Genomic DNA, 18,677 nt, shown 5'->3' with positions numbered 1-18,677 from the left:
GGGGTACACCTATATGCTCCCTCACTGCTAAAATACAAGTCATTCCAAGTTTTTTTTAAAGAATCAAAGTTTTTTAAGTTTGACCAAATTTATACAATTTGATATCAAATTTATATTATTAGATTCTTCATTAAATATATTTTTATACTATATTTATTTCGTATCATAAATCTTTATCATTCTCACTATATTTTTGGTTAAAATTTAAAAACTTTGACTTTTCAAGAATCTTAGAATTACTTATATTTTATAGATACATTTCAGATTATATGTGAACCATTCCTGGGCGGTCGCCGGCTGGCCGTCTCCGTTCCGTCGTAGTTGTGTGGAGCACTTTGGTCCGTTGGAACATACCGGCCGCATTCTTGTATTGCTTGGACTGTATACGTGCCCAAGTTGAAGCGCCAGTTGCATGCCGGTCCCTGTGCTGTGTGTGCCACATGGAGTGGAACAACGGAAGCACATGTGTATATGCGCTGTAGAGCTGTATATATCACTATATATATATATATATATATATATATATATATATATCGTCGTCACTACCAGTCATGCAAGACTTGTATATTTGTCCGATCCCCACTGTGCTGATGACGTACGGGATCAACCATCAATGTGTGTGTATATATCACTATCACTACTACGGCCGGCAGGTGAGCCACTATATATGACCAATTTATTAGAGCTTCGTCAGTTTCGGATCCATCAAGATTCATCTAACTCTCTACCGTGTAGAGCAGCTTTATTATAGATTTGGGGTTCATAAAGTTCTTTAAACTTTTCGATAGCAATATTAAGTCTCTCGTTTACACAGGAACAACTTCCTTTTGGAGATCTTTAAACTTTTCAATAGCAATATTAAGTCTAGTTAGTTATGCACAATCTTACTTTATTATCTAGGTCATGGTTCTTTTGTCCCTCGTTAGACCTTATACCATTTCTGTGTGACAGCCCGGCCGCTTAAAAAGTGTCTCTCCAAAAATGACCTCTTCGTTTCTATTAATGGAGGCTATTTTTAGCATGTTATTTTTGACGATCTCCGTAAATAAAATGTCCGCCTTCAAAAATTATATTTAGAGATGACTTTTGAATGAATTATCTCTAGACAAAATGGGAGACTTCTCGTCTTTAGTAGATTGATGCGAGTGAGTAATTAGACTTGTTTTGGCGCTCTTCAGCTCCTTGCTATAGTTTATGTGGGAGGCTAGGAGCAAAGTTTGTAAAGCAAAAAAAAGTTGAAACGGAGCTCAACTTTTTTATATAGTTTGCTTGGTCGCTGGTTTTTATTTAGCTAGCGAGGTGGGACTACATGGGTCCGTTGCATTGCATATGACTTCCTATCGTGTTGGACTTGACTGGTTTCTCATGGCTCATCTATAATCTAATAGCCTATTGGACTCATTGTTAGGTAAGAAGCTAAGGAGAGGAAAGACCTACGCGCTTCACACGTAAGGCACGACGCACGAAACTAGTGCTTTAAAGAGTAGAGATTTTTAAAAATAATTTATATTATATTTTATAATAAAGAATGGACAAGTTTTTAGAAAGTACAATATAGTTCCAATGGTTATTTTTAAAATTATGGTAGGAGTCTATCGAACTAGTGCCAAAAGTATGTAAATTTTACGAGAATCTCTAAAATTTATTTTTTTGTTCTCTTTTAAAACACTATGATATTAAATTCTTTTTTTTGTCTTTTCGTCTTATTCTTTTTTGATCTTGTCGTTAAAATAAAGTGTAATATTTGATCTTGTCGGTTTAATAACTGATATGTGAACCATATGTTCACTATGATACTAAATTTATTTTTATGAGTATTAGTATGATTGTGTCGTCGCAGCGTACTGTATTGGACTAGTTTCTTGTGTATATATAAGAATTAAACGTGGAGAGTTCTATATATGAGGATCTTTAGTTAATAATAGTAAGATCAATCAATGGCAAAAGAAAACATTCGTATATCTCATTCACGATCCAAACTGATAGTATGCCATATGGTATGACCATGGTCATGGCCATGCCAATCTTGTGAAAATTACGCTAATTATTTGGTTAGAAACTAGAGAGGGTACGGTTCCGGTGAACTCTAGCTTTATTTTCAGATGTGGTTGCTCCCTCTGTCAGCTTCAACTGAAATTCTTTTTTTTTTTACTAAAATAAACCCACTCGATTGCTAGGCTGCTAGCTCCAAGGACTATTCCTTTCCACTCGATTACATGGATTCATTTATGGGAAAAAAGAGAAAGAAAAAGGGGGAAATGGGTGGAGTTGGGGGAAATACTCGCACGCTTGCGCTTGCCTAGCTATCTCAAGTGGAAGTGGCGGAAGAAAAGACGCAGCCATCGATCGAATGCTTGAGGTTGAGGATATCCGCCTGCCAAAATATTTTCTCACGAAAACGACCTCGAGTGGATAAATATGACCTTTTCTCGCTACGTTTTATGCATCACTCCTCAAGGACTTCGGAATTTGGTAAGGGGACGCTTGCAAAGATTTGACAATTGACATAATATAAGATTTTATGGGCTAGTTTGGATACTTAAATCCCCATTGAGTTCAAGGATCGATCTAGTTTTTTTCTCATGACCAGCCTACCGAATTTTCTCTCTGTTATTTTAACCATTTTAGACTGAATTAAATAGAATTATATGGGCTTACATAGATCGATAGATCATATAGATCATGCTCGGGGTCCGAGACTGGATGGCCCGATCGTAGATCAGCCCCCTGCTTACTCCTAAAAGGCAATAATTATTTGTAGGTATATCTAAAACAATGGCTCCTGCTAGCTATAGCTAGCACTACCGATAATAAGTAGCCAATTGACTGCCAATATGTTTGGCAAAAGTACCAAACGTTGCTTCTCCAATTGGCTAATCATTAATGTGTACTATCACAGTAAAACTTTGGCATGGAGCTATAGTTTGGCAACAAAATAAATGCATGCCAGATCTGCCAGGAAACTAGGGAGACAAAGGTAGCAAAAATTGTCAATCTTAATGATTTTTTGCTACCAGTCCCATAAAAAAAGTGTTTTTTGTGTGTTGCTGATGCATTTAAAACCTAGTTACCAGTACATTTTTAATATGTTTATTTGGTTGTTAAAAATACTATCACATTCTAATTATAGGTCACTATAGCTTTATAGTAAGCTAACTTTCCTAACTTTAAAGAAGTCTACTACCTCCAGGTCCAAATTATAAGGCCATGTTTTGGAATTGTAGTATTTTTGCAGTTTTGAAACAATACTATGGTATTTGATGATACTATAGTATTGGAGCTCAAAAAGTGTTTGATTTGTATAGTCAAAACTCAGTTTTAAATACCATGGTTTACCCAAAACTGTGGTATTTTTGGAGTTTTCGAAACTCCAGTCAGGACCTCAGTTTTCTTCTCTTCTCTCTACATATACTTTGTTTTTCCAATAGAAACAAGCAGATCTCGGTTTTGAACAATACTGTAGTTTTACTGTGGTAAAGCAATACCGTAGTATTTATGTCATTTACAATTGTAAACTATAGTATCTCAAAACTACATTATTTTAAAACTGCATTCCTAAACAGGCCCTAAGTTGTTCTGGACAATGTTTAGAGGAAACATGTAAAAGTTTAATTGCAAATAACTATTTTATTATTTATTTTTGAAATCTAATAGTTATATGTATCGATCTATCTAAAAAATACTTCTAAAAAGTATAAATGTATTCATTTTTTATTTTAACAAAAACACATTGGTCAAATCTATATTTTTGAGATGTATCATTATCTTAAATGACTTATATTGTGGATGAGGGAGTATAGAAAAACACACCAACATCTATGACATCAAATTGATTTTATTACATATATCATTAGGAGATATTAATACACTTTACTTAAACTTGCTCAGGGAAAAATAACTTTGAACAAAGCTATTTTTTTTTTTGAAAGCACCACTTACTGCCTTCAAATGAGGCCAGGTGTAAATATAATATGCAAAATGTAACTGGATGTCGAAACAAAAACCAGCAGAGTACTCCTATATAAAACGCCGTACTGGCCACATCGTCGATCTCCCCCAACATGTTGTTCAGGCTCCACACTTGACAGGGCACAGGGCAGGGCGCCAGGAGACGGGGAGAATCTTTCGCCCTGAAAAAAGAGCAAAGTGTCAGCCCTTTCCCCCCGGTTCCTAGTTTTGGTACTACTACAGGCTCCCGCTGCATCATCCCCAACGAACCAGCAGAGCTCGCAAGCAACAAAAGAGAAGGACGAAGCAGGCGCAGCCGCCACACGGACACGCAGCAGAGCATCGCCGCAGCGGTCCAGAGGCATGGGGGCCGCCGCCGCCGCAAAGCACGCCGTGAGTCCCTCGCCCCGCGTACGGCGTACGTGTACGTAACGTAACCTCGTGAGAGCCAGCCAACCGTCTCTGGCCGCCGCACCGTGACGTTTTCACTGCGAGGAATTGGCTGAATTCTCTTGTGTACTCCAAGTTTGGTTCCGTTTTGGTTGAGTTCTCCAGCGCTCTGTTCTTGAAGATGGAAACGGCAACACACTGACAGGAACTTTTCTGGTTTCTCTTACTTGCAGTTGCTTTTCTGGTTTCTCTTACTTGCAGTTGCAGGTTGTCGCGGCGGGAGGAGATGCTGGGCAATCGAGCTTCAGCGCCAACTCACCCCCCACCACCGGCGCCGGGTTCGTCGCCCTCGACGTCGGTGAGCTCTCGTCTCTGGCCGGCGACGCCGGCCCTCCGGGCACGCCCATCGCGCCGCCCCGGACACCCGTAAGTCCGAGAACGCACGCCAAATTCTCTCCCGCTGCTTCTTCCCAAAGCTGACTGTTCTTCCTCGCGCCCGTGCCGTGAACGCGACAGAGGGTGGTGAGGTCGCTGTCGAGGAAGGGCGACAGGAAGCCGGCCGACGCCGACGCCAACGCCACCGCCGGTACGTCAGTCCAAACGATTAGCGCTCTCTCTCTCTGGGTAGCTATACAAATCCTCTGTTTTTGCTTGTCATTAGAAAAAAAACGCAGTTTGATGGCGATGGTTATTCTTTTTCGTGGTTCTCTGCTTCTCCTCGTCTTTGTTTTGGGCATCCCTTAATCTCCGCTATGACAGCCTCCGCTGACGATGTGTGCGTGTGTGTGCAGGTGGCGGTAGAGAGCGGCCGCAGCTGTTCGTACACGTGGCTGCCGGCGACCTCGGGGACGCGCCCGGCAGCGCCCGGCTGGTCGTCCACACGCCGCTGGCCGGCACGCCCGGAAGCAAGTCCCGGCGGTTCGGAAGGCGGGCGGCGCCGTGGCTCGATCCCCGCAGGGTGGTCTTCCTCTTCGCCACGCTGTAAGGAAACTGTCCCCTTCGGTTGTCAGTCCTTACGATTTCTAAGTTTAGAATTAAAAAAAATTAGAAAAGAAAGAAAACATATACTATGACATATATCACCTCAACATGGTAAAAGTGGCATTACGTAATGGCTGTTAACTTGTCATAATTTGCCTAATTTTTGTGCTTAAGTTTAAACTTATTTCTTTAATTAAAATGACTAACCTTAAATAAAGTGTGGCACACTTAGCCACAAATTAAACAGCATGTACGTCTTACAGTTATTGCCCGTGCTGGTAGCTTAGGCTAATCACCATGAGGTTTCATGAGGTGTTTTATGTATTAATTAGCCTTCCACGTCAGCTATTTAGATGACATGTTACATCATTTAAGAAGGAAGAGTTTTATGAAGTTTCATAGGGATGAAACCATGTTAACCCATTTTCAATGTCTTGGAAACTATGTGAAACCTCCACTGAGAGTGTTTTGTTTCATCTTCATATATTTGAGTAAATCCTATTGGTTATTTATATGCAGCATTTAAGAAGTATGTTGACATATGAAATAGTGAGATGAAACTCTTTATTAAGAGAGAGTGTTTCATTTATCCATAAAGTTGATGTGGTATTTTTGGAAACAGAGACATAACATCCTCACTGTGACTTGCCTTAGTGTGTGGCAAAAGTGGCAGTTGTGATTAATACTCCTACATGAAGTACCCAGACGCTTAGGCTAGCGGCCCTAGCGCAGTTAAGCGAGCCTGCCCTGAACAAGCTACGGAGTGACAGTGAACGCCAGTAAATTCTCCAGTGTACCATCTTCAGTGAGTCAGTAGCGCGTACAGAGTACACAACCAAACCCACCAACAAATGGGTTCCATCAATTCTATGCGATGGATCTCTTATCAAAATGCACTGTTCCGCAGCCCCAAGGACACGTTCGTTTCGTTGCGGCAGAACGATGGCGATGGCGATGGCCATGCTCGCAGTGGCAGGGTTGCAGAGCGCAGGACGGACTGCCCGCGTCGCAGGTTTTGTCGGCCCCAGCCTCCGTCGGGTTGCCGTTGCAGAGCTAGCTCGGGGGCTCTGGCCTCTCGGCCGTCGTCGTCGCCTTCGCAACAGCGACAGCAGTGATAAATAAGGACGGAGACCGACGAGCGACCGCCGTGGCGAGCACGACGCTGCCGTGCCGAGTGCGGCGCCTTAGTGTTTCTCGGTCCATGTCTCCCGTCCCGTCCAGCACATAGTTTCTTGTTATTGGAAAAGTCTGTTCGGATTTCTGAATCCAAGTCCAGAATTTGATGTCTTCAGCTAGCTGAAACTCTAGTGTGGCTTACGCACGCCCGTTCCTGATTTCTGCAGGTCCAGCGTGGGAACACTGATCCTCCTCTACTTCACGCTATCCATGAGCAGGGCGGACTCCAGTAGCGGCGGCGGCGGCGGCAGCGGCGGCAGCGACGCCCGGTGAAACGCCAGCCGTCTAGAGCGAGGGGGCGTTTGGCCTGATCTGAGAATTTCCAGATCTGCAAAGATTTACAAGAACACCGTGGTCCAAGCATATAGAAGAAAAGGCTGTGGTGCTGCGGGCCTATCTCATGGATGAATATAGAGCGAGCCAACGACAGCGAAGAAGTCGAGCCGGATGTGGATTTGATGGAGAAGTTTGTGATGGTAGACATCGAGCCAATTGTATATTTGGGACTCTAAACATAGTGTTTCGCAATATTGTCATCCAAAAGATTTACTTCACAAAAAAGTGACTACAAATATGTTCTAATTGATTATACTACCATTTACTATATAATCTTCTTTTTATTACTTCTTTCCCTATATTTTGTACCTAAGGAAACCAAATTATCTTGTGTGTACGTTCTGTCTCCACGACGCCATGGATGACCGGCCACCGTCTTGCCCACAGCCACCCTGTACCCCGTCCAGGCCCTCAGGCTCACCGAGATAATTGGATTTTTGCCACTCACATTGTTGTCTTCTTGTTATAATTACCACTGTGTCTATGAATTGTGGGTCCAGCTGGGTCTATGAAATGTGGGCCTGATGGCAATTTTACAAACTTGTTTCTTGCTGATGGCAAATATCAGAATCTCTCTAGGCTCACCCCTGCTGCAATGTCCGCCATCAAGCTCGGCCCTACGCGCGCTGGCCAAGGCCGCGCCGACCGCCACGTTGGGCGAGATCGCACTAGGTGAGAGCGCGCTGGGCGATGTAATGCTGGACAGAGGCGCCTCGTCCGCATCATAAGCCCAGCCCAGGGACACGCTGGCCATGGAAGTTGTATCATCATCAATGTGTTTCATGAGTATTACGTGAACATTAAGAGTTGTTTGCATCCTGCAAGTTACAAATACCAGCTTCCTGGTTCCTGCGCAGACAAGCTGCAAATTGCAAATACTAGCTTCCTGGTGTTGCAATTGGCTTCCTGTTGGCCAGCTGTTGATCCTGTTGAGCGCGAGAGCGCAGACGAGTAGTAAGTTCAGTTAGTGCCTATAATTACATACGGGTAAAAATGGCTAATCAGGACAAAATACATGAAATTAGATTAGAAAAGCAAGACAATACTTTAAATGGTAGTATAATCAAGTAGAAGATGTTTGTAGTACCTTTTTTGCGACGTAAATCTTTCGAATGGCAATATTGCGAAGTGCTATATTTAGAGTCCCAAATATACAATTATCTCGTAGACATCCTTGTTCCTTGTTGTATTCTCTCACTTTTTTTTTCTGATTTTCTAAAAAATAGGATACATGTCACTGTACAAGGTAACCAATAAAAATGGGGATACATAGCCAATTGTCTTTGCTCGGATACCGTTTCTTCAACCGTGAACCCAGCCTCAACGAAAAAAGATAATTTGGAACCCTCTCTACGCGCTGTGCTAGTAAGTACTAACAACATGTCCAATAATCTCTACTCCTTTAAAGCACAATTTTCATGCGTCGTGCATCACACGCAAAACACGTAAAATAGATTTGTTTTTTTCACGTCTTGCCTAACAATCAGACCATTACTTCCAAGATAGGTCACGCTAAAACAATCAAACCCAATATGACACGAAGTCACATGCAGTGCAGTGCTTCCGGATAGTAATAACTCGCTAGCTAAAGGAGGACGAACGACCGGGCTAGCTACAAAAAGTGCTGGTCTTTTTTTAACTTATACCCTTCTCGACGTTTTCGTTAAAATAAAATACAATATCTGCAGTTTAATATCTGGTATGTTAGCCATATGGCTACTATAATTTTAAATTCATTTTTGTGGGAATGGTCCATTTAATTCTAAATTTATTTTTATGGGAGGGTGCATCACACTAGCTTTCTACTGGACCCTCGAACATCGTACAACTGTTACATTATACCTGATATACTGTCGTAACACATGAGTATTATACTAGTATTACTAGTACTATAAGCCATGAATTTGGTGAACCAAAACATTGACTGAAATATGGTTCTTTACCAACTAAATCTCTACGTTATTTTACCTTTAATGTGGCAAACCATAAACATTGATTAATATGTCATTCTCTACCAAGTAGATATTAATGAGAGCAAAACGATATATATGAGTTTGAAATTGTTGTCATTGGGCATAGAGCAAGTTATTAAGGTTTAGTTCCGTCCATTGTGACACATAGGATCCATAGTATTGATTGTGAGAGAATTGAGAGAAAAAATAGAGGTAATGGTCAGTACCCAGCTGTTGTGATGATGTTAGTCCTATAACTTGTTCATTTCCTTCATCTCACACAACATTGCTCTTGTGACACCGTAAATAACACACCGATGCTTAATGCATGAATGCTTTGGAGTACAGTCATGATAGATCAATGATGCATGGATAATTGTGGATGAATCACACCATTGGTTTCCATAATTAAAAATTATTGCTTTGATGTCTATTATATATATTGTCCAATCCTCAAATCCAATAGAGTAATATGTGTTTCGAAATTGATAGGCCTATGAAATGTTGGAGGAAACCAAAACAAACAAACAAACAAACATTTAACAAATGAGCTAGCTTCGATATTGGTTCGTGTTTGCAATTTATTTTTAGATAGACAAGATAATTTGTTTGCCGTCAATGTCACCAAGTAATAGGTTTATGAAATTAGTTATAAGGAGTCATATATGTCACATTGACCGACCAAGTCAATTCTTTTACCTCCAAGCACAATGATCAAACACATTGTTGGGTCCACTCCTCCTCGTCATATTGATGAATGTGATTAGATTCAAATTAAACTATCCATCGCGAGTAAGGCAAGAATTATTGAGTGTCCTTAACAAGTTCATAGATGTTGTATAGTAGGACACAGACGACATCGTAAGACAACTAGACATGCTCTTGCATGCTGCATTCATCTACATCGGTTTACACCCCTATGACACACAACCATGGTTGCGACATCTCTTCAAAGAGCAATCACGCAAGATGGGAGGCTAATGGTGTGTGGGACAGATATCCCCGGGTCCACTAGAAGGCGAAAGACCCTTGCATGGGTCCACACACCAGTTATCCCGCAAGGTCGTCTCATCGTGGGCCGGACAAAGACCGCAAGTGAAATGGGCCGACCCAAGAAGGCAATGGGCTCATGCCCGGATCGTCCGTTGGATCACGCACAATCTCAAGGAACTGTCTGTTTTCTCCGCGCCCGGTGCCCTCGAACGTCGGGAATAGATCAGGATGGAGTTGGCAGGTTTTTCTTAAGATAAGCTAAGTTAATTCTCTATCAGCTAGGAGATATGCTAGAAGAATGTGATCACCATGTACGTAGGGAGTGTCCCACGGTCGTGTATATAAGGCCCAGGGGAACCCCATCATTTTCATCTCATTAGCCCATCTCCATTCAAGAGACGCCACTTGTAACACACCACACATACAGAGCCACGCCAGGAAGTAGGGTATTACGCCTCTCAAAGCGGCTCGAACCTGCAGAAAATCGCATGTCTCACACATACAGAGCCACACCAGAACCATCAAGCTACGATCAGCAACACCGTCCTACCCAAAAGCCCCACGAGGGTATCCCCGGGTGTGCGGTCGGACACTAGACACCGACAGCTGGCGCGCCAGGTAGGGTATCATTAGATCAGTCTGGCGAAAAAGGACGAGGAGAAGACCGCCTTCATCACACCATTTGGTGCCTTCTGCTATACCTCCATGTCGTTCGGCCTCAAGAACGCTGGAGCGACTTACCAGAGAGCCATCTAGACATGCTTAGCCGATCACTAGGGCAAGCGGGTGGAGGCTTACGTCGACGATGTGGTTATCAAGACAGAAAACTCAGAAAATTTCATCGAGGATCTGCAACAAGTCTTCAGTAGCTTGAGACGCTACCGATGTAAGCAAAACCCAGAAAATGCGTATTTGGAGTGCAAGCCGGAAAGCTACTTGGGTTTATTGTCAGTCATCGAAAAATAGTAGCAAATCAAGAGAAGATTGATGCCATTATGAGGATGGAACCGCCGCGGTCACAGAAAAAGGTACAAAGGCTCACTAGATGCATGACAGCGCTAAGCAAATTCATATCAAGGCTAGGCGAGAAAGGAATGTCATTCTATAAATTGCTCAAGAAGGTGGACAAATTTCAGTGGACCACAGAAGCACAGGAGGCTCTAGAGACACTGAAGAAATTCTTGACCACTCCGCCAGTACTCAAGCCACCACGACGAGCTACGCCCGGTGAGCCGACATGAGATTTGCTGCTATATATCTCCTGCACGACTCACGTGGTAAACACCGCGTTAGTAGTCGAGCGGGCGGAAGAAGGACACACATACCCAGTGCAGCATCCGGTTTACTTCATTAGCGAAGTCCACAGACCCTCAAAGATAAGGTACCCTCAAGTTCAGAAGCTGTTATGCGCGGTACTTCTAACAGCTCGCAAGCTCCGGCACTACTATGATGACCACAAAGTCATAGTAGTCACAATATTTCCAATAGGCGATATTCTCCACAACAAGGAAGCTGTTGGGAGAATAGCCAAGTGGGTGTGCGAGCTTGGAGCTCATGATATAGAGTTCTGACCCCGCACGACGATAAAAACTCATGCACTGGTCGACTTCATATCAGAGTGGACTGAGCACCAGGTCCTGGAAAGCTCAGAGGTCACTAAAATATGGAGTATTTACTTCGATGGCTCGCTGAGACTGCAAGGAGCAGGGGCAGGGATTCTCTTTATCGCTCTCGGAGGTGTACAACTCAAGTATGCACTCTAGCTCTTGTTTCTAGCATCCAATAATGCAGTAGAGTATGAAGCACTGGTCCACGGGCTAAGCATCGCTGTTTCACTCGGCATCAAGAAATTAATGGTGTACGACGACTCACTGGTGGTCATAAGTCAAGTAAACAAAGACTGGGATTGCTCGACCGACTCAATGAACAAATATTGTGCAGCGGTGCAGAAGCTGGAGGACAAGTTCGAAGGATTAGAATTCCACCATGTGGAAAGGGATCACAATGCAGTGGCTGACGCACTGTCAAAGATGGGGTCTAGGTTGGCTCAAGTTCCACCTAGGGTTTTCGTCCAAGAAATACAACAACCGAGTGTTGCCACAGATCAGATGGAAGAATGCCACGTTCTAAGTCAGGCAGAAGCATATCCCAATGACTGGAGAGAGCCAATCATAATATACATAAAAAACGAGGAAGAACCAGATAACAAAGCTGCGGTGGAGTGCATTGCAAGACAGTCGGCCCACTATACCATTATAGGGAGCTTGCTGCATAGAAGAGGTGCAGGAGGGGTCCACATGAAGTGCATCCACTCGACTACTGGAAAGCAACTGTTAAATGAGATTCATGCCGAGCAGTGTGGCGTACATGCAGCGTCAAGGACTCTAGTAGGAAAGGCTTTCAGGTCCGGGTTCTACTGGCCAAGCAAAGAATGATGCAACCGAGTTAGTCCAGAAGTGCGAGGCGTGCCAATTCTTATCAAAGCAGCAACATCTACCCGCACAACAGTTACAGACTATTCCTGTGACCTGGCCGTTTGTATGTTGGGGGCTGGACATGATCGGACCCTTCAAGAAAGCTCAAGGGGGATATACTCACATACTAGTTGTCATCGACAAATTCACAAAGTGAATAGAATACAAGCTCATTGCCTCTTTGACCTCAACAAAGGCAGTGGAGTTCATTCAGGAAATAATGTTCAGGTTTGGAATACCTAACAACATCATCACCGACCAGGGATCTAATTTCACCAGTTCGGAATTCTTTGACTTCTGCGAGTAGAGGAGCATCCAGATCAAGTATGCATCTGTGGCACACCCAAGAGCTAATGGGAAGGTGGAAAGATCCAATGGGATGATACTCGATGCACTCAGGAAAAAGGTGTTCGACAAAAGCGAGAAGCTCGCAGGGAAGTGGATCAGGGAACTGCCATATGTAGTCTGGAGCCTGCGAACCCAGCCGAGCTGAGCTTTACACGGAAACACCCCATTCTTCATGATGTATGGATCAGAGGCAGTGCTACCAGCAGATCTGATCTTTGGAGCACCCAGATTACCATTTGAAAGCATAGTCGAAGCAGAAGCAACCAGGTTGGAGGACATCAATGTACTGGAGGAAGAACGGCTAAATGTGGTAATTTAGTCGGCTAGATACCAGCAGACCCTGAGGCGCTACCACGACAAAGCAGTGCGACATTGATCCTTCGCAATGGGAGACTTGGTCCTCCGCCGAGTGCTGATGGGGGAGGGACGACACAAACTGTCACCACCGTGGGAAGGACCATTCATCTTCGAGGAGGTCACGCGACCGGGATCCTACCGGCTTACTCAGATGGACAACACTGAAGTGGGGAATTCATGGAATATTGAGCACCTCAGGAAATTCTACCCCTAACAATGCCTCAAAACTCTTGAGGAAGAGTTGTACTTTGTAAGCAGAAGGTTTCATTATCAATAAAGCTTCCATTTTTCAAGGCATACAAGTTATTGATCAACAACTGACTTAGGTTGGGCTCAACTCAAAATCAGCACGGCACGCCCAGGGTGATCACTATACCCTGCTAACGGAGCAATCGACTTAATTCGGAAACACCTTAAGTCGGTGCGACATTCTCACGCTTACACGACTCAGGGTGATCACTATACCCTGCTAACAGAGCAATCGACTTATGTCGGAAACGCCTTAAGTCGGTGCGACATGCTCACGCTTACATGACTCAGGGTGATCACTATACCCTCCTAACGGAGCAATCAGCTTAAGTTGGAAACGCCTTAAGTCGGTGCGACATGCTCACGCTTACACGACTCAGGGTGATCACTATACCCTGCTAGCAGAGCAATCAGCTTAAGTCGGAAATGCCTTAAGTCGGTGCGACATGCTCACGCTTAAATGACTTAGGGTGATCACTATACCCTACTAACAGAGCAATCGACTTAAGTCAGAAACGCCTTAAGTCGGTGCGACATGCTCATGCCTGCGCGACTCAAGGTGATCACTATACCCTACTAGTAAAGTAATCAACTCAAATCCGGAGCACTTCAAAAAAAAGAGTAACTCGTTCACATGCCCGAGGGTGGTTTCAGCACCCTACTAATAGAACGATCAGTTCAAGTGTAGCACAATTACACGCACATGAAATTCAAAATACATTGTTCCACTAAAAGTACTAACTCAATGAAAAGTGTTTTTCATCCGAGCAAATCACTATGCAGGAGTATTTTTGCAGGAGACCTCAGTTGCGGGAGTAGCAGAGGAAGAAGGTCGGCTCATGATAGCAGGCGCAGCAATAACATCGACAACAATATCTTCGGGCACCACAACGCCAGGCCTCCTCATCAGGATCCGCCCGGCGCGAACGGCCTTGTCCATGGCTTTGTTGCACATCGCCTTCATGACAACACGGTCATCCTCTAAGGCCTTGATGTTGAGGCGGGCGGCCTCCAGCTCTTGCGTGACAAGCTTCTTTGAAGCACGCAACTCCTTGATGACAGAATCCTTTGAAGACAACAACTTACCAAGTCGAGATACTTCAGTCTAGGACACCCTCTGTTCATCCCAATGATGATCCATGTACGACATGGTGAAGCGATGACTCCTCTCCAGGATAGTCAAATAATTACTGACGTCGCGATATAGTCTGTCCAGATTGTCGCGAGAAGCAAGAAGCGCTCGCCTCTCCTCCTCCTCAAGCAAGAACAACGTTGAACATCGAAGCAAAGGAAGCAAAGCAGAAACAATCAAGAAAATTTACATCATAAGCCATCTTCTCTGAGTCAAGTTGAGCATTCAAAGAAGAATTCAAGGCGCAGGCACTGTCCAAGAAGGCAGATACTTGGTTGAGGTCAGTTTGGCTCTGGGTATACTTCTCCTCATCATCGGAGCACCGCTGAGTCAGAGCTGGTGAAGCAACAGGAAAAGAACACAAGATATGAGACAAGAAAACCAATAAGCAGAAAAAGGGGAACTGGAGATTCACTAACCAAGGTTCGAAGCCTTCAGATCATCTATTTGTCTTTGAAGCAGCAGAGGGTTACACTGCGTCAAAGACGAAAGTTGGTCGGGGACAGGAGCGCCACAAGATTTCAGCTGGGCAGACACAGAATCGAAGGCATTCTGCAATTTCAAAAAATAGCAAGAGAACTCGTTTGCCAACATGAACAATAAGAAGCAAAGGTCGGCCCACCTGGAGATTGGAGAGAAATAAAGGAAGACCCAAAGCTGGAAGCATTAATGCGCTGCTTGTTGAGGGGGCATCAATAGGAACAATGTTGAAATCATGACTCGGAGAGACCTCAGCTCCATCAGCAGGTAGCGGATTCCTGGCATTCGAGTCATTGGCCTCTAAGGTGATCGGATCGACGAGAGCAGCTGAAAGGGAAATAGGGTCAAACCTTTTCCTAAATATTTTTGGTGGTTGAATTGCCCAACACAAATAATTGGACTAACTAGTATGCTCTAGATTATAAGTTCTACAGGTGCCAAAGGTTCAACACAAACCAATATAAAGTCCAAGAAAGGTTTCAAATAGAAAGGAGCAAAATCAACCGAAGGCTACCCTGGTCTGGCGCACCGGACTGTCCGGTGTGCCACCGGACAGTGTCCGGTGCACCAGGGTGAACAACTCTGAACTGCTCAGCTTCGGGTTTCTGGAAATGCCACTCCGCTATAATTCACCGGACTGTCCGATGTGCCAAGCGGAGTAACGGCTACAGCGCCAACGGTTGTCTGCAAAAGTGAACAGTGAATGCTACAGCGCGCGGACAGCGCGCGCAGAGTCAGAGCAGGCGCAGAAGGCGCACCAGACAGTGCACAGTGACTGTCCGGTGGCCCCACTTGTCAGAGCTCCAACGGTCGAACCCTAACGGTTGGGTGACGTGGCTGGCGCACCAGACAGTGTCTGGTGGCGCACCGGACAGTGTCCGGTGCGCCCATCGACAGCAGCCCCTCCCAACGACCACTTTGGTGGTTGGGGCTATAAATACCCCCAACCACCACACTTCAAGGCATCCAAGTTTTCAGCCAATATATTCAATACAAGAGCTAGTGCATTCAATACAAGACACAATTAGATTGAATCAAAGTCTCTCCAAGTCCAAATTCCACTCAAAGCAATTAGTGACTAGAAGAGAGAGTTTTGCCCGTGTTCTTTGAGCTCTTGCGCTTGGATTGCTTTTCTTCTTCCCATTTCTTGTTCTCAACATCTTTGTAATCGAAGCAAGAGACATCAATTGTGTGGTGGTCCTTGTAGGGACTAAGTGTCCCAATTGATTGAGGAGAAAAGCTCACTCAGTCTAAGTGACCGTTTGAGAGAGGGAAAGGGTTGAAAGAGACTCGGTCTTTGTGACCACCTCAACGGGGAGTAGGTTTGCAAAAACCGAACCTCGGTAAAACAAATCACCGTGTCACACTCTTCATTTGTTTGTGATTTGTTTTCACCCGTTCTTTCGGACTCGCCTTTATTTCTAACGCTAACCCGGCTTGTAGATTGTGCTTAAAGTTTATAAATTTTAGATTTGCCTATTCACCCCCCTCTAGGCGACTTTCAATTGGTATCAGAGCCCGGTACTTCATTAAACCCTAACCGCTCGAAGTGATGTTGGGAGCTCACACCAAGAAGGAGATGGTGACCGGCGAGAAGCCCGCCACAAGCCACGGGAAAGCTCCATTGGGGGAGTCCGGCAACAAGAAGTGGGAGGAATCACCTCCCCGTGTCAAGTCGCACCGGAGTGGCGACAAGAAGAAGAAAATGAAGAAAGTGGTCTACTACGAGACCGATTCTTCGTCGCCTTCCACCTCTGGCTCCGACACGCTGTCTGTCACTTCTAAGCGCCATGAGCGCAAGAAGTTTAGTAAGATCCCCCTACGCTACCCTCGCATTTCTAAACATACTCCTTTACTTTCCATCCCATTAGGCAAACCACCAATTTTTGATGGTGAAGATTATAGTAGGTGGAGTGAAATGATGAAGTATCACCTAACCTCACTCCACACAAGCATATGGGACATTGTTGAATTTAGAGTACATGTACCTTCCATAGGGGATGAAGATTATGATGCGAACGAGGTCGCCCAAATCTAGCACTTCAATTCCCAAGCAACTACTGTACTCCTCACCTCTCTAAGTTGAGAGGAGTATAATAAGGTACAAGGGTTGAAGAGTGCCAAAGAAATTTGGGATGTACTCAAGACCGCACACGAAGGAGATGAGGTGACCAAGATCACCAAGCGGGAAGCGATCGAGGGGGAGCTCGGTCGGTTCATGCTCAACCAAGGAGAGGAGCCACAAGCCATGTACAACCGGCTCAAGATCTTGGTAAACCAAGTGCGCAACCTTGGGAGCACCAAATGGGATGACCATGAAATGGTCAAGTTTATTCTAAGATCACTCATTTTTCTTAATCCTACACAAGTTCAATTAATTCGTGGTGATCCTACATATAAGCTAATGTCTCCCGAGGATGTTATAGGGAAGTTTGTGAGCTTTGAGCTAATGATCAAAGGCTCCAAACAAATCATCGAGCGAGGTGCCACCTCCACATCCGAGGTGCAACCTGTCGCATTCAAAGCGATGGAGGAGAAGAAAGAAGAGTCTACGTCAAGTAGGCTCCCCATCGACGCCTCCAAGCTCGACAACGAGGAGATGGCGCTAATCATCAAAAGCTTTCACCAAATCCTCAAGCAAAGGAGGGGGAAGGGTTACAAGCCCCGCTCCAAGAAGGTTTGCTACAAGTGTGGTAAGCCCGGTCATTTTGTTGCTAAATGTCCATTATCAAGTGATAGTGACAGGGGCGATAACAAGAAGGGAAAGAAGAAGGAGAAGAAGATGTACTACAAGAAGAAGGGCGGTGATGCCCATGTTTGTCGGGAGTGGGACTCTGATGAGAGCTCCACCGACTCCTCCTCCGACGAGGACGCTGCAAACATCGCCGTCAACAAGGGTCTCCTCTTCCCCAACATCAGCCACAAGTGCCTCATGGCAAAGGACGGCAAAAAGAAGGTAAAATCTAGAACCTCCACTAAATATGCAATATCTAGTGATGGGGATAACTCTAGTGATAATGAAGATAATTTGCTTGCCCTTTTTGCCAACCTAAACATGCAACAAAAGAAAAAATTAAATGAAATAATAGGTGCTATTCATGAGAAGGATGAACTCTTGGATAGCCAAGAGGACTTCCTTATTAAGGAAAACAAAAAGCATGTTAAGGTTAAAAATGCTTATGCTCAGGAAGTAGAGAAGTGTGAAAAATTGACTAGTGAGCTAAGCACTTGCCATGATATTATCTCAAACCTTAGAAATGAAAATGCAAAATTAATTGATAAGGTTGAGAAGTTAGATGTTTGTGATGATTCAATTGTTAGTCTTAGAAATGATAATGCTAGTTTGATTACTAAGATTGACAAGCTGAATGCATCACTCTCTAGCCTTAAAATTGAGAATGAAAAATTAATTGCTAAGGCTAAAGATTTAAATGTTTGCAATGTTTTTATTTCCAATCTTAAGAATGAAATTGCTATTTTACATGCTAAGATTGATGAATTAAATGCTTACAAACCCTCTACATCTACTGTTAGTCATGTCTCTATTTGCACTAGATGTAGAGATGTTAATGTTGATGCTATCCTTGATCACATTGCTATGATTAAACAATAAAATGACCATATAGAAAAATTAGATGCTAAAATTGTCGAGCATGAATTAGAGAATGAAAATTTTAAATTTGCTCGTAGTATGGTTTATAGTGGGAGATGCCCTGGCATTAAGGATGGCATTGGCTTCCAACAGGGAGGCAATGTCAAGCTCAATGCCCCTAAAAGATTGTCTAATTTTGTTAAGGGCAAGGCTCCCATGCCTCAGGATAACGAGGGCTAAATTTTATATCCTGCTGGTTATCCTGAGGA

At 44.0% G+C, this 18,677-nt stretch overlaps 1 protein-coding gene and 1 pseudogene across 1 annotated transcript; both read left to right on the top strand.

Annotated features, from left to right (window-relative positions):
* Positions 1-1,705: 1,705 nt before the first annotated feature.
* LOC111590977 (uncharacterized) lies at positions 1,706-1,863 on the top strand (annotated as a pseudogene).
* Positions 1,864-4,037: 2,174 nt separating this feature from the next.
* On the top strand, positions 4,038-7,118 carry LOC103647721 (uncharacterized). Its single transcript, XM_008672238.3, has 5 exons — positions 4,038-4,341; positions 4,600-4,764; positions 4,855-4,924; positions 5,130-5,319; positions 6,663-7,118. Exons 1-5 carry the CDS (start codon positions 4,312-4,314, stop codon positions 6,766-6,768), a joined length of 561 nt encoding a protein of 186 aa, XP_008670460.1. The 5' UTR covers positions 4,038-4,311; the 3' UTR covers positions 6,769-7,118.
* Positions 7,119-18,677: the final 11,559 nt, after the last annotated feature.

This window comes from Zea mays, chromosome 2 (genome assembly GCF_902167145.1).
Source record: "Zea mays cultivar B73 chromosome 2, Zm-B73-REFERENCE-NAM-5.0, whole genome shotgun sequence".
In the NCBI taxonomy this organism is placed as follows: Eukaryota; Viridiplantae; Streptophyta; class Magnoliopsida; order Poales; family Poaceae; genus Zea; species Zea mays.
The sequence above is the reverse complement of the archived record's forward strand: the minus strand, read 5'-3'. Positions and strand labels throughout refer to the sequence as shown.